The sequence below is a fragment of the Hippocampus bargibanti genome, linkage group LG01 (assembly GCF_051943395.1).
Source record: "Hippocampus bargibanti isolate YZ-2025 linkage group LG01, ASM5194339v1, whole genome shotgun sequence".
NCBI lineage: Eukaryota > Metazoa > Chordata > Actinopteri > Syngnathiformes > Syngnathidae > Hippocampus > Hippocampus bargibanti.
The window spans coordinates 3,860,095-3,877,003 of NC_142734.1; the positions used below are offsets into that span (position 1 = coordinate 3,860,095).

At 38.9% G+C, this 16,909-nt stretch overlaps 1 protein-coding gene across 2 annotated transcripts in view; it reads right to left on the reverse strand.

Moving 5' to 3' along the window:
- Positions 1-16,909, reverse strand: part of b4galt5 (beta-1,4-galactosyltransferase 5) — a 45,286-nt gene that overhangs the window by 25,917 nt on the left and 2,460 nt on the right. The window contains exon 1 of one of the 2 annotated variants that reach the window (XM_088990854.1): positions 3,184-3,507. The exons of the other annotated variant lie outside the window; for it this stretch is intronic. Within the exon in view, the coding sequence (XP_088846980.1) occupies positions 3,184-3,415 (232 nt within the window). The 5' untranslated portion in view covers positions 3,416-3,507. Of the gene's footprint in view, positions 1-3,183; positions 3,508-16,909 lie in introns of those variants that run through there. 2 annotated transcript variants of the gene reach the window in all.

A 16,909-nucleotide genomic window follows, 5' to 3' on the forward strand; every position in this document is an offset into this window, starting at 1 on the left:
AATGGCTATATGCTTAAAATGAAAAAAAGCTGGATTTAACAACGGGACAACACACAATTAAAAAAAGGCTAATAAACCTTAACGTAGGGACTGAAACGGATGAATTGCATTTCTATTCCTTTCAAATCCAATTCATGTGTGCAATTAAAGTGACACCCCTGTGAAAATAACAGGATTGGGTGGTAATACAATGACCAGAAACAAGATGCCCAATGGGCATTGGAATTCAAAAGCACCGCAATCATAAAAACATTGGCCTGGCAATATACGCAGTCGATAGAAGCAAACAAAAAAAAGAGACGGATACTCTGAGCAGATGTCCCTTTGACAAGTTTGAAAGTCCAAAAATGACATCAGCATTTATCACAGTCTCTGGCATCAGTCCTGCTTCCTGAGAGCCTCCAAAATAAGCTCATCCCCTTCTTTCTGCTTCCCATTTCCTCTTGGCTGGTCAATTTCATTCATTAATACAATTTTCATTTATCTAAAGGATCTAGCCTTCCGTGGCCCTCTCTTCTTCATTGTATTTTTAAAATCAACCTACACCAACGATCACAATGACTCGACGAATGTGCTATTTTGTTTCATCAAGCAGAACACTTAGAAACTATTCCATATTATCCTGTGGACAACTACTCATTCGTGGAAAGTGCTGGTTTTTAATCAGTGCATTCATCCTTTACAATGGTGGACCCTTCTTGTCACACTTTGTACTTTAATTAGATAACAATAACACTGCATTACAAGCAATAACTTCTCCAAGACCTGTCAACTTCATTGTCATGTGTGTATAATGTCACCCTGCACATACAAATGTGGTATTCCTGTATACTGACTGTGTGTTGTGACTTGTAGCGCAATGAAAATACAAACCGCAGTGTGAACATTTACAAGTGCAGATGGCACACACCGACAAGAGCAGGCAGAACACATTTACTCAGCATTGACTTCTTTTATCTTGGACTAGCCACTCAAACCCTCTACATGCTCTGCTGCATCACAGTCCATGTGCGCTTATCAGTTAACTGTGTACATTCAAGACCCTCTCGAGTCACAGAGTCTGCTGAGACTACACGGTACAGAGACCCGATCCACTGCAAGAATGCAGATGGACAGTGCAAGAGGTGGCAGGATCCCTTGTTTTTCCCTCTGCTGCAAGCAAATAGTGAAAAACACATTGAAGTGTGAAAAATGGAATTTGGAAGCTAGATTGATTTCAACTATTTGTGTGTGAGTGACTGATATACAGTAAAGTCTCGATATATCGATATTCAAGGGAGTCCGAAAAAATATCGATATAACCGGGACTATCGATATATCCGACCCTGTTTGCATGTAATTGTCTCCGTGCGTGCATAGAAATAGTATCGATATAACCGGGACTATCGATATATCCGATATCGATATAACGAGACTTTACTGTATAGTGAAAGGGAGACAGGAAAATGCATTCTACTTTCCAAGCACAAACTCATTTTATCTTTCCAGCTGTTGCTATTGACTGCATCAATGAGCAAAAAAATAGGCTGCACCAAGAGACGTGTAAGAATGTGTGTGTGTGTGTGTGTGTGTGTTGTAGGGGGGTTAAAAGAACTGACAAGTTGCGGTACTCAACAGTACTGTCTTTCTGCACGAATATTAACAATAGAAACGCCTCAATAGACAGACCCATAAAATAAATGGGGTTGTGAAAGTGTAAAATTTGAGAAAAAAAAGAAACAAATGACTGATTAACTAATTCACTGCGAGACGTGCAAAAATGTGTCCAATCCAGTGCCAGGGTTATAGTCATTTTCACTCAAATTCCAGGGCCTATAGAATATTGACTTTAGAGACTACATAAACATTCAATGCAGCGAAAGAAACCATAGACTTTCTTCTTCCGTCAGAAATAAACAGATAATTCCAAAATTATATGGGTCTGGAGTTATATGAGCTTGAAATTAGGGCAGCGGTCCAAAATACAATGCAATACATACATATTGGTTATATAGCGCTTTAACAGCTGAAGCTGGAACAAAGCGCTAACAAGAAAAAAAGAAAAATGCTGCCCCTTTGTGGAAGGGAAAACCAATGCCAGTGGCCATGACCAGTGCCTTATCGGCACCCAAACAAGAAAAAACAAAACCCAAACAAATTCAGGAATGGCGCTCTACGCCATATTTTCAATTCCCGAATATATTCGTGAACGCCACTGAATGAGTCAATTGATGGATCCTTACTAATCACAATGATGGCCATAGTTTAGAAGATTCTTTTTTGTTTTTACACTGGAGAAACATTCTAAAAACCGTGAGTCTCTGGACTATTTGTGGCTTTCCCAATAAATGATGCTTTTGCTTACAATTAGCTTTCGTGGGATCGAGAATCGAGTCGATGTGAGTTTCTCCTCCAATTATATATGTATTCTTAAAACTAACTGAAATTTTTATCCATTGTTCGCCTCGTGAAAAAAGCCACCCAACGCCAACAAAAAAAAAGATGTGTGTGTGCGCATGCCAGACATAGAGAAGACCCAACAGGTCGTGTGTGTGCTTCTGAGTAGAACACTCCTAAAAAATAAAAATAAAACATTGTCGTCAACAGAACAACGTTTATCTTGGCCTGTATTCGGCCTTCCAGAGCTGCCACTAACTCCAACATTTACCCTGGTTCCGCATTGACTGCACCAGAGTCAGAATCATGGAAGTAAAACAGTAACATGCTTCTTATGCTAACATTGACAGTTAACAAGTTAAACCGGAACGAAATGAGTGTGTCAACATACAAATGGCCAACTAATATTTAGCGTATTGCGTACACAGCATATACATGTGTACATTATATAGTAGGAATTTTCATAGCCTGCTTAGATAAGAAACTGTAAAGTTTACTTGTGTGTAGGGTTGAGTATCGAGCACGGGTACTAATCTCACCCCGATAAGCACGTCCTTAAACAGTTCTGTTTACAGTTTTGGAGAAATTGACTTTCTATTTATTCAGGCAATATGAATATTTGGCACCTTCAACCATTCTAATCTTGTTTTTATTGAGCAATAAAAATATCATATCAAATGCATTTTCAGAATGAAAGACAATCCATTTTGCCAAATTGCAAGCGTCATGCAAGAGGCACATGTGACTCCTTACTGTCTCAGCGTAGTGCTGTGTGCAATCATATAACGGTATGAAACGTAGTCCAACCTTGTCCTGGATATGCCGCACCCACAAAGGCGTTTACGGTCATCTTGACTTCTTTTTCTTTCTGCTTTTCCCCGCAGGGGTCGCCACAGCGAATCAGTGTCCTCCACCTAACCCGGTTTGGTGAATCCTCTTCTCTCACACTAGCTACCTTCATGTCCTCTTTGAGAACACCCATAAACCTCCTCTTGGGTCTTCCTTTCGGTCTTCTACCTGGCAGTTCAAGGCTCAGCATCCTTCTCCCGATATAGTCACTCTCTCTCCTCTGGACATGTCCAAACCATCTGCCTGGCCATTCTGACTTTCACCCCAAAGCCTCTAATATGAGTTGTCCCTCTGATATCCTCATTCCTGATCCTATCCAACCTGGTCCCTCCCAAAGAAAACCTCAACATCTTCATCTCTGCTACCTCCAGCTCTGCTTCCTGTCTTTTGACTCCAGTTCTAACATCATGGCTGGTCTCATCACCGTTTTATACACCTTTCATCCTAGCTGAAACTGTTCTTTCACACCTGACATTTTTCTCCAGCCGTTCCAGCCTGCCTGGACACGCTTCTTTACCTCTTGTCCACACATTGCTTCCACATTGCTCTGTACATTTGACCCCACGTACTTAAAATCCTCCACGGTCATCTTGACTTCCTTTCGAAAGTGAGACAATTCCAGCCTTCATAGAGTGCGAGATTTACTTCCATTTACGACACGTTTTCAAACGATGCGCTCAGGACTGCGACATGGCTCCCTAAGTACAACAATGTGCGGTGTTGATCAGTCGCGTTGCTATGCAACGGAGGGGAATCCCGCACTGTACATTTTGTTCAGAAGCAAGGTCGCGGCGGCAATTATCTTCCCATGGTTCATTGTAACGAAGCCCTTTTCACTGTTTTGTGGGGGAAAGAATCTGGTCTTTTACCTTCATGTTATTAAGTGTTAATTGTCAGCAAAATCATCAAATGGAAAATGAATTTGGTGAAATTGGGACTTGAAATTTTAGAGCATCTAAAATACCCAAAACACGCAGTATATTTTTAGTCAAATGCAAAACACCAATAAAAATTACTAAAAGTGTGCTGAAACTGCAAAAAAAAATGAAACCTGAAGTGGCCAGTTTCAGAAGGTCCCGTCCCCTTGTTCGTGGTGTCACCCCAAGACGTCTTGCCTTGCTCGAGAATCAAAACAATGGCTTCAGATTCGGAGAATATGCTTTCTTGTTAATCATCCAGTTATGAATATGATTCAAATAGTTCTGAAGAGGAAAGCATACATGTTTGCAATCGATTAAAGAATTTATTCCGTGCCATTTTGAGGTATCTAGGGGCAGGAAATGTAGCACAGTGGAAACGGGCTGATTAATTCCTTACACGGAGCTTTGTCGCCATCTTCTGCCTCGTTTTGGTACTACACGAAGTTTTCAGACCAAACAAAGTACAGCAAAATGTGTTGACGTGATGGAAGGACTGCTACAATGTGTCCTTTTTTCGGTCAGGGGCGATCCTTCAGTGACGTAACATGAGGACTCGTCACCAACTCAAAAACAAGACTTCCGGAATATTCAGCGTGAGGCTTAAAACATAAAATATAGCTATATGCGGTGGAATCTTTGTAAAATACGCTCAGTAGATGTCATTTGAAGCGATTTTACAAATTATGGACACAACTTGTCCGGAGGCGTCGGTTGTTCTTTCAGCACATATGACAAACAACAATTAGTGTCTATTTATAACCATGCCAAGCTAATGAATATTTATTGTGAAAGGTTTAGACACAAAACAATTATAGTCAGTGGGTTACTCATTTCCTTATTTGAAGTAAGTGTCAAATGAATAAGTTGAAATGAAATTACACATATTGAATTGTTGGCACATAGCTGCAATTCCATCTCTTGATTTAGTGAAACAAAAAGAAACAACTTTTTCAGATGATTAATAGCAGACATGACAATTTGATTACAGAGCATTACTAGATATAGTGGTCCTGATTTGATGGTTGTATAGAAGCAAGTTCCATTTGCCCTCTCACAGGATGGTGACAAGAGAGAATTCTGGCAGGACTGAGGCCACCAAATAATGATTCATTCCTGCAGGGCCCCTACCTTCTGTCAGCTTGTTTCTACCAGCTTTTGTATTCGGCGGCCTCCCAGAACATTCTCAACATTATTGTAATCACTGGATTAATGCTCCAGGAAAGACGCACACTACGGACAAAGACAAAGTAAAGAATCATATCTGATATCTCCATTTATCGTTTCTGTATTTTACTGTTTATTACCACATGCCCATTGTGGTCACAATCCGTTATATGCACAACCTGCTTCCTCATTCGACAATAGTATTTTGTCCTTCTACACGTCAAAGGCGACGCGAAACATGATGTAACAACTGTGGGGACCTTAAAAATATGCAATGTCTCATTTTTTGTAACCACACCCACCAAAGATGACAAGAGGCACTGCTTAGACTTTGCTTTCTTAATGTATGTAAACCACATTAAAAGACATTATTTTTGATTTCAGATTTGAAAACTACTTATTCATCAATTTGTTGAGCGCTCTATATGTAATATGCTCTATATGTGGATCGGAGTAAACATTTTAATGGCTTCCCCAAACAATAACTGCAATGTGGTCCGCGGCAAAAAATGACTTTGACACCCCTGAGCTAAACCATCCCCTGGGTAAATCAAACAACCACAACCTAATGACTCTTACACAGGCTTTACTGATTGTGTTTGCAGCCATGGCCAACCTGAAATGTGGAGGGAGGATCATCTTTTGCACATCTTGTTTCACGGGCAATAGCTCAGTGGTTGATGACATCACGAAGATCAATTGACATCACCAGATGGTTGGTGCTCGCACAACAGCCTCAGCGAAAAGCTCGTGAGCAACTTCCATCTCAGGAGTGTTATCTTTAATAAACTCGACTCGAAGACAACAGGCAGCAATCACATTGTTATTAACCTGTGCATAAGGGTTATGCGTCAGTGGCCTCGTCACTTGGGCTATAGGCCATCTCATTTACAGGCTAGAGTTTGTACTCAAACACAAGGTCACTGTATCCATGGTAACAGTTTCAGTAACAAAGGCGGGCCGAGTCAACAAAGAGGGATTCTCCTCAGGATGATTAGGTTACATAAATGATTAGAGCGGCAACGTAAGCACTTCGGCCCATCCCAGTGCTCACTCCCAACTCTCCCCATAGACCTACAAACAGTAGGTCCACCCTCTTGGATTACCTCGATTTCAGTCCATCTGTCTGTGGGAAGATGTGTGGTTGGACAGGGGTCATGTTACGGTCACTAAAGTAAGACACATGGAAATATCTACTATGAGGAACTGAATGATGCTGCAAGATTAGCTTGATACACAGTTAGCGAAGTTCAGTCCTAAAATCTATGATGAAACTGGATGAAGTGTCATACACATTTCAGCAAACACAATGAGACGACAACAACTAAGGGATGAACACAACAAAAGACTACAAAAATGTGTTAAATTAAAAAAAAAAAACGCGACCGACCCCGGATAAGCGGCAGAAGATAGATGGATGGATAAGATGGATGGATGGACAGATAGATAGATTTAACATCATACCTTCAATTTTTAGCTTCAGACTCATCATTCTACCGGATAGTCTTTTTACTTCGAAGACAGTCCTAACAAACTCCTCTTTTAAGATAACTCCAACTCAATTTCTCTTTCTGTCTACACCATGATAGTACAACTTGAACCCTGACCCTAAGCTTCTAGCCTTGCTCCCTTTCCATCTGGTCTCCTGGACACACAATATGTCTACCTTCCTTCTCTGCATCATGTCAACCAGCTCTTTACCTATTCCTGTCATTGTTCCTACATTCAAATTCCCTACTCTTATTTATGTATTCTTTATGTCCACTGTCTATTTCTTTATTTATATATAGGTAGCTGGTGTGAGAGAAGAAGATGCACAAAACCGGGTTAGATGGAGGACACTGATTCGCTGTGGCGACCCCTGAAGGGAAACCCCCAAAGCACAGGTGTCAAAGTCAAGGCCCGCGGGCCAAATCCGGCCCGCCACATCAATTTTTTCGGCCCGCGAAAGCAAATCAAACTTGTTAAATCCCATGATGATTGCTAAAATCTGAGCCAAAATTTCATATTTTTGGATGTCAACCACATTAAAAGTCATTATTCTTGACTTCAGATTTGAAAACGAATTATTCATTAATTTGCTGTGCGCTCTATATGTAATATTTGAAGGTATTTAAACATTCTAATGGGTTCCCCAAATTCATAACGGCCCTCGAGAGGAAACCATAACTACAATGTGGCCCGCGGCAAAAAATGACTTTGACACCCCTGCCCCAGAAGAAGACAGTGGACATAAAAACATTAACGCACCTCTGCTCAAATGCCAGGTATTCATTCAGTCGTTAAAGTGGCCTACACCATGTTCGAAATTATCGAAAAACACTTCAATGGCTGGAAGAATTACGAAGATGCTATTAAATAAGACATCGCTAAAATCAGACATGTCAACCCACACAAAGTGTAACTACAGTAAAGTCTTGTTATATCGATATCTGATATATCGATAGTCCCGGTTATATCGATACTATTTCTATGCACGCACGGAGAAAATTACATGCAAACGGGGTCGGATATATCGATAGTCCCGGTTATATCGATATTTTTTCGGACTCCCTTGAATATCGATATAACGAGACTTTACTGTACTTTTGAATTCAGAAAAACAATGTCTTACATTTATTTTGAACGTGGAAATTGCAGCAAAAAAGAACAATTGGTAACAAAAAAATTGAGAATAGCTTACAAGTTCTCAATGGCCGTGTTTGGAATTAACCTCTTACATACCGACACCTGTTAACTCTAAATCATCATACATGTGCCACTGTACTGATTTATGCTTAAGTTTAGATTTTCTAGTCGGCTTTTTCTGATATCTTTGCAGTCACAATTTTGATTACAAGCCTACCAAGAGCTTCTACAGCAGCAGATGGATCCCGCTGTTCAAAGTCAGGAGAAAGAAATAAAAGAATGTCCAAGGCATTTTATGTACCATGGAAGACAGTCATCGTCAAATGGAGAAAAATATGGCACTACAGTGACACTGCCAAGAGCGAGGTGCCCCTTTGAAGTTGATGAAAAGATGAAGAAAAACATTTCAGGGAGGTGTTAAGTGGCCAAAAGCAACACTGAAGAAGCAACAGGAATTCCTGGCACATATCAGCTGATGACGACATGTCAACAATCTCCCATGTACTTAAGATCTCTGAGCTTTGTAAAAGCCCTTAGCTAACAAAGAAAAACGTCTAAACCCTGTGTTATGCAAAAAAAAACAAAAAAACACACTTGAAAGCTCCCCAAACACGTGTGAAATGTGTTATGGTCATATGAAACCAAGTTTGAAAAACTGTTTCACAGTATAAGTAACTCATTTCAGTCAATACTGATAATTAAATATTTTTTAGCCACATAACATAAAAAAATAAGGAAAATACAGATTGAACATTAAAGGACAACCGACGTCTCCGGACAAGTTGTGTCCATAATTTGTAAAATGACTTCAAATGACTTCTACTGAGCGTATTTTAATAAGATTCCACCGCATATAGCTATATTTTAACGTTTTAAGACTCGCACTGAATATTCAGGAAGTCTTGTTTTGGAGTTGGTGACGAGTCCGTATTTGACGTCACTAAAGGAACGCCCCTGACCGAAAAAAAAGAAACATTGTAGCAGTCCATCACGTCAATGTATTTTGCTGTACTGTTTGTTCTGAAAACCTGTGTTGCACCCAAAAGCTGCCAGAAGAGGGCATCCAAGCACCATGGAAGGAATTTATTAGCCTGTGGAAACGGGCTGATTTATTCCTCACAACAGCTCGGTGGCCATTTTTGGGTGCGACATTCCCCCCCACCTGTTTGCCTCAAAATGACACGGAATAAATTATTTAATCGATTGCAAACATGTATGCTTTCCTCTTCAGAACTATTTGAATCATATTGTGTAACAAGACATCAGAAAAACAGTTGTGTAACAAGAAAAACAGATGTGTAACAAGAAGAAGATATTCTCCGAATCTGAAGCCATTGTTTTTATTCTCCAGCAATGCAAGACGTCTTGGCGTGACGTCACGAACTGGGGGCGGGACTTTCTGAAAATGCCCAATTCGCAGCTCAATTTTTTTGCAGATTTTGGACACTTGAAGTTATTTTTATTGGTGTTTTGCATTTGAATAAAAATATCATACTGCGTGTTTTGGGTATTTTAGATGCTATAAAACGTTTTTCTGATGTCAGTTAAGAAACAAAAAAGTGACGTTGGTTGTCCTTTAAAACTAACCAATCCCTATTAGATCAAATTTAATAAAGCACAAGAATCGGAGGTAAAATACATTTCATTCAAGGACGTAAAAGTAGTGTAGTGCATAATGGTATATTGTGAACATACATGCCCATCTGGCATTGAGCCATAAAAATGCTTATTTTTGGAAGGCACTATACCACAAAGCAATAGGTGATGCAATTGCATTAACCTTCATTCGTTGTTCATACAATGCAAGCCTAGCAAACTGACGCACTCTTGGAGTACATGCATCACATTTGAGCATCCATTTTGTGGTGACTTCAACTTTTTAGCTGGCTAATATGTCATAGGACATTTTATTTATTTATTTATTTATTTGCTGCCTGTGAAGTGTGACACAGATTATGGGATGCTGGTTAACACCAGAGCTAGAAAGTGCTTTATTTACACACTATTGTTTCCCTTTGAAAGTGTGAACACTCACAGCAAAATGCATTGTGCAGCACCAATGCAAATATGTGCTGTGTGAACACCTCTATATACAAACGCACGCGTATGTTTATGCACTTCTTTGGTGATTTGATATGGCCTGTTCGCTAGTTTGGCGGACAAGGTTCACAAAAAAGATTCTATTGCATTCAAAATAGATTTGTGCTCCAAATGTCCTCTTAGCTGCTTTTAACTGTAGTACATAACATTATACTGTAGCCTCTGCGGCACACAAAATACCAATGCCAGATTACTTCCTGATATCTATTTGTTTTAATCAATATGATATTGAGTGCAATTTCTTACGGAGTATAGCGGTGAGGCACTTAATTGAATTCGCTGCTTCCCACGGGGCTGCAGGACAGTGCTATCGAATTATTTTAATAGTTTTTAATTTGATCATTTATCGATTTAATTGTGTCTTTTATTTTAAATATGTTAAAAAAAATCTATCGTTATCGATGGGCTGATATTAGTACATGACACATAACAGAGCTTATTCTTAAAATTGACCAGTTCGTTTGATCTTTACTTAGCTGCCTTGACCTCTGTATTGTATATACATATATTTATATATTATATATATATTTTTATAATTATATATATACAGTAAAGTCTTGTTATATCGATATTCAAGGGAGTCCGAAAAAATATCGATATAACCGGGACTATCGATATATCCGATATCGATATAACGAGACTTTACTATATATATATATATATATATATATATATATATATATATATATATATATATATATATCAAAAGTCAAAGTCAGCTTTATTGTCAAATATGCTAATATGCATGACATACAGCACAGATGAAATTGATTCGATCGATATATATATATATATATATATATATATATATATATATATATATATATATATATATATATATATACACTTTTTTTCCTGGACAAAAACTACAGTATCGATACTTACAGTTACAGTATCGCTCAGTTTTATAAGTTACAATATATTGTTAAAAAACTAACAAAAACATTTGTTTGTTGTAACGGATTAATGGCATTAGCATTCATTTCAAAGGGCAAAGACGACTGCTGACAGGGAATTGGTTTTGCTTGTGTGGTTTTGGGATTAATGTAACTCTTATCTCAAGGCATCACTGTAGAATATTGAGAGTGTGGCATAGTTATTCAAGTCGTACGTTTAGGTTTTTATTTTCTCCATTCATGATGTGTACTTTGTACTGTATGGTTGTACGTCACATAAAATGTGATTTTTTTTTAAATTATGTAACTTGGTCTAATGCTTTTTTTTTAACACAAATATCTGCCATTTGAAAAAAAAGGTGTTTAAACTTTTACATCCAGTGTCTTGCTTTGAAATAACTTACACAAAGCACAATTAATATTTGTCACTTTCCACTGTCACCAGCCAAAACCGTTATGTACCTCATATCCTTTCTGCTATGTGTGCATGAGTGTGCACGGTCAACAAAAGGTTTTAATCGGATTGCTCATGACTCTGACTGACTCAGAGTGCAATGAACTCCTGCGCTATTGATGTTTAACTAAAATCTCGCTAACAGTGGAATGTTTTAGGGAGTCACATGTCCTTAATATGTGCACATAAACGTGCGGAAGACAAGATTGATTTTGTGAGCATACGCTTGTCTAATCGGGGGCAGACACAAAACTTTTGTGTATTGCTTGCAGGTGCATTGTCAGTGGAAAAGAGCGGGAAAAGGGTTATCACAACATCTTTCAAGAAAGTAATCGCAGTAGTTAATGGTCTAGTTTACCCTCATGGGTCTAAGTCACAAATGACTGTCATGACTGGATCCTTGTTTTTTTTTGTTGTTGCCTGGGCCATCATGGGATTTAGGATAGCAGGTTTCTATGGTTTCTTTGACCATAAATAAGAGTTAGTCCTAGTTGAGGATCAGCCCTGTGGGAGCCATGGCAACTGTAGTGAAAATGTCAAACATTAGCCTTTTATGCTCCAACCGCAAGAATTACAGTGATTAAAATGCCATCCATTAAACCTGGGGTCGAAAACATACGGCTCGTGAGCCATATATGGCTCTTTTGATGATTGCATTTAGCTCGCAGATAAAACTAAATATTGTCGTTTTTTTGCTGTTCATTTCCTGTTTGGGCTGCATTTCGGTGAAAGAGCAATTTTAATTGGATGACACTGACCTAACTGGCCGTTGATGTCGAAACAGGTAAACGCCCCCTTTTGAATAAGCACTACGAGAAAAAAAATGACGAGTACTGCACACTTCAGGTTGAATGGACCGAAAAATTTGCCTTTATGGAGAGGACAGGTTCTGCCTGGTTCTAATTTACAACGCAAAAATATAATCTATGAAACAGTCGAATGTCAGTGGCACTTTGACAAGCCCCATGCTACGTTTGCATCAACATACTTCTGCGAGAGACATCAGAAAGCAAGCGTGCAAGCTAATGAGCAGTAACTTCACCTATGGATTTTTACCAATCATGAGGAACGGAAAACTATACATGTTAATGATGAGTATTAACACATAATTATTTTACAGAATGTAAAGACAAGGCCATGTCAAATGGTGCCTCGAGGGGTTATACTAAGCGACTTAAATCATGCCAACTGGTTATGATTCGAATTTTTTTCAGAATCTTCATTGCCCAAATTTGTAGAACACACAAGGAATGTGTCTCCGGTAGAACACGCTGCACTAGTATCATCATCAAAATGACGTGACGAATAAATCCAAAAACGAATGAAAAATGACAAAAACAGGAACAATATGAGTAGCGGGTAACCAAGGCTGCCACTCGCGTCGCCGCCATCATTCTTCAGGTATTTGCTAATCAATGCCCAATGTCCATAGCAGCGGTGTCAAAAATTCTAACAAGTGTTATTCAAAAACCAAACAAGGAAGTGAGGTTCTAAGTTAATCATTTATCATTGTAAAATAAGGTCAGGTGATCCGAAAGCTTCAACAGTGTGGCTAAATACTGTTGGTCTTGTTCCATTTTCTTCTATGGCAATGTACAATCGGCAAAACAGCAAAAATATTGGTACAAAATTTATTCGCATGTTCTCTTTTAATGGGCTACCACTCGACCAAGTGCCAGTTCTTAAAGGATAACCGACGTCACTTTTTTGTTTCCTAACTGATATCAGAAAAACGATTTATAGCATCTAAAATACCCAAAACACGCAGTATGATATGACGTCTTGCATTGCTGGAGAATCAGAACAATGGCTTCAGATTCGGAGAATATCCTTTCTTGTTACACGTCCAGTTATGAATACGATTCAAATAGTTCTGAAGAGGAAAGCATACATGTTTGCAATCGATTAAAGAATTTATTCTGTGCCATTTTGAGGCAACATTGAGGGGAAATGTCTCACCCAAAAAGAGGCAAGAAAATGGCGACCTCTTGTAGACATGACAGTGTATTGCGTTTCCACAGGCGGATAAATTCCTTATATGGAGCTTGGATGCCCTTTTCTGGTGCAACATGAGGTTTTCAGACTAAACAAGCATTGACTGCTACAATGTGTCCTTTTTTTGGTCAAGGGCGTTCCTTCAGTGACGTCACGTACGGACTCGTCACCAACTCAAAGACTTCTGGAATATTCAGCACGAGTCTTAAAACGTAAAATAGAGCGATGTGCGGTGGAATCTTTGTAAAATACGCTCAGTAGAAGTAATTTGAAGCCATTTTACAAATTATGGACACAACTTGTCCAGAGACGTCGGTCCTTTAAGCAAATTAGGATTCAAATGCTTTTGAGGAAGCTAGGCAGGCACATTCAAGAGGATACCCTCTCATAGGTTGAACAATCACAAACTGTCTGTGTGCATACCAATACACTGATCTGTGTTTTACTATTAAAACAAACAAACGTGCACACTTAGGCAACCACATTTTCTCAGTTATTGTTTTCTACCGTGGCAAAACTGAGTTGTACAGGTTCTGACTCACATTAATTAATGGTGGAGGGTTTTGTAATACTTTGTTTTGGTCTGATTTTTCCACAGAAAACCTTGAATAATAAGTGTGCCACAATGTTTTATACACACACCATGAATGAGTTTTTCAGCATTCAGCAACCCGAAACACACACCAATGAACGCCCAAAAATAGACTGAACTGCTTCTTAACAGGTCACACCTGAAAATAAATCCTGTCCGTGCTATGTGGGATAAAGGGATGGTTCAGCCCAAATGAAGCCCAAATCAGATTGTTATATTCGCAATTAATTGACACTGAAATGTATTTTTTAATGGGTTAAAACGATATGGAGAGACAATAAAGTGAAAGACGTCACGTGTGAACATATGTCTCATGAACATGCATATCGATTGTACCTTTGAGGTGCGCCAAAGAGTTTCAAAATCATGTGGTTTGTATTACCACATACTCACAAATATAGCTTTCTTCGGTGTATACGCACAAACACACATGTATTTGCTGCTGTGGATTGGGAATCCGTCCATTGTAAGACTAATAAAGGTTTTCTTATCTTTCATATATATATCAACAAATCTTAAAAGAAGATGATGAATGCAGGGCCATTTCTACAACATCGGACAAACAGATTCAGATGAGCGCAACACACTGCCTTTCAATGGAGAGATCAGTCTAGTTTTCAGAGACAAAGGGGAGCCACCTGGCCTGTCTCCTTTGGTCCGTTTCCCCCGGATGTGAAAGTGTGTGTACACATCTGTGTTCAAACCTATAAATAGAATTTGTGTCTCCCCTGGCTTTTTGCACCAATGGGATTCTCCATGTAAAAAAAAAATGAGGGAAAAAAAAAAACAGCTGCAACCGGGCCCAGCTGCGGTCTGCATCAGTCAGCATCCACGCTCTGGGGTATCACAGAGGTAGAGGCCTGAGCGGATGAGTGTGTGTGGCAGCAGACAAATAGGGAAAGACAGGGCCAGCCCCTGAAAGGGGAGAGACAATTGACCTAAGCTGTGAAAGTGGGGCTTTCTGCACTGAACTCGCATGACAAACACAGGAAGCAGACCGCACATTTGCTGTAATCAACTGTCTCTTGTAAGGGAAGCAGACATCTTTTTCGAGGCTGCATCCCCCGACTCCCTTTCGTCTCCTTACATTTTTACCCATTTACGATGACTTTGCAATGTCCCCTGACACACGATAAGGAATTGGTCCTTCTCCGATTTTTCACATCAATTTACTCCAACATTAAAAGAGCACAGATCGGTCAGATGGGCAAAATTTGATTGCATGGACAGTGCTGTCTCATGTTGCAGAACAAGTCAAAATACAACTATTCTGTCATGTGTTCTGTGAAAATATATGCAGAACATTAAAAAGTACAGTAAAGACTCGTTATATCGATATCGGATATATCGATAGTCCCGGTTATATCGATACTATTTCTATGCACGCACGGGGAAAATTACATGCAAACAGGGTCGGATATATCGATAGTCCCGGTTATATCGATATTTCTTCGGACTTCCTTGAATATCGATATAACGAGACTTTACTGTACAACTATTCTGTCATGTGTTCTGTGAAAATATATGCAGAACATTAAAAAGTATTACATATTTGTCTTAAGGAATTTGTGTCACAGAAGGACCAACATTTGGCACAGGAATTGAAAAGTAAAAGTTTAACTACAGTAAAGTCTCGTTATATCGATAGTCCCGGTTATATCGATACTATTTCTATGCACGCACGGAGAAAATTACATGCAAACAGGGTCGGATATATCGATAGTCCCGGTTATATCGATATTTTTTCGGACTCCCTTGAATATCGATATAACGAGACTTTACTGTATTTGTTTGTTGTCGCCAGTTTACAGGATTAGGGGGCTCGTTCAGTCAATCACCCTCAGAAAAAAAATCTTATCCCCTGACTGTAAAGTGTCCTTGACAGTTTTGAAAGGCGCTTAGAAATGAAATGTATTATTATTATTATTATTATTATTATTAGATAGCGATGTATATTGTGTGTCCCTTTTTGTTACAGATGTCTCATCCGTCATCCATTTTCAGTGATACCTCAAGAGGCAACCTGGAAGTTCGTCATCCATTAATTATTTCAAGGCTAGCCAAAAATGGTTTGAGAACTTTAAGCATCGTACAGGGATTCATAGTGTCATTCATCATAGTGAGGCAGCCAGTTCTAATGACAAAACTGCCAAAGCTTACAAGGAATCTTTCCTCAAGATGGTGGAAGAAGGCCACGTTCCTCATGTGTTTAATGCTGATGAAAACGGCCACTCGATTCCATCAATATTATTATTATTATTATTAGTAGTAGTACTACATTTCATTTATAAGCGCCTTTCAAAACGCTTAAGGTCACTTTACACTCACGGGATGAGTTTTTTTCTGTGGGTGAGCAGCGGCAGCCATCAACGACCATCACAAAGGTAAATAAACCGACTTTATTATAAAGTACAGTTTATTTCTTTAATTATAATACCATAGCACATTTATTATACATAAATAAGGTACATTTTGTGTAGTTTTAAGGCTTTTTTAGTAGAACATTTTGTTATATGGGGACCTGGGAATGGATTATTCTAATTTTTATTAGAATTAGCCGCGAGAGTGGCTGCCTTTCCAGCAGCTCATGTATTTTGTTTTTCTACTTTCATTCCTTTCATCACTTTGCTGGACACTAATGTTAGTTTTTTTTCCTTATTATGGTTTCTGACGCCTCAATCAAATGCTTTTGTTTAGTGATTAAACTTTAAATCGGTCAAATGTGGCACGGTTGCTTTTTTTGGTATGTCATATTTAGAATACATTCATTTCCACTTTACAGGGAGTTTAAGCGTCACATTTTGTGCTTAAACATTTGGTCACCACAAACCCTTGTTTGCTGGTTCATTTAGAATGAATGACACCCAACTAAAGCAGACTGGCTTTAGCAAGAGTGCCTTGTTCTGCCAGCACAACAGGATATCCAACCAATGCT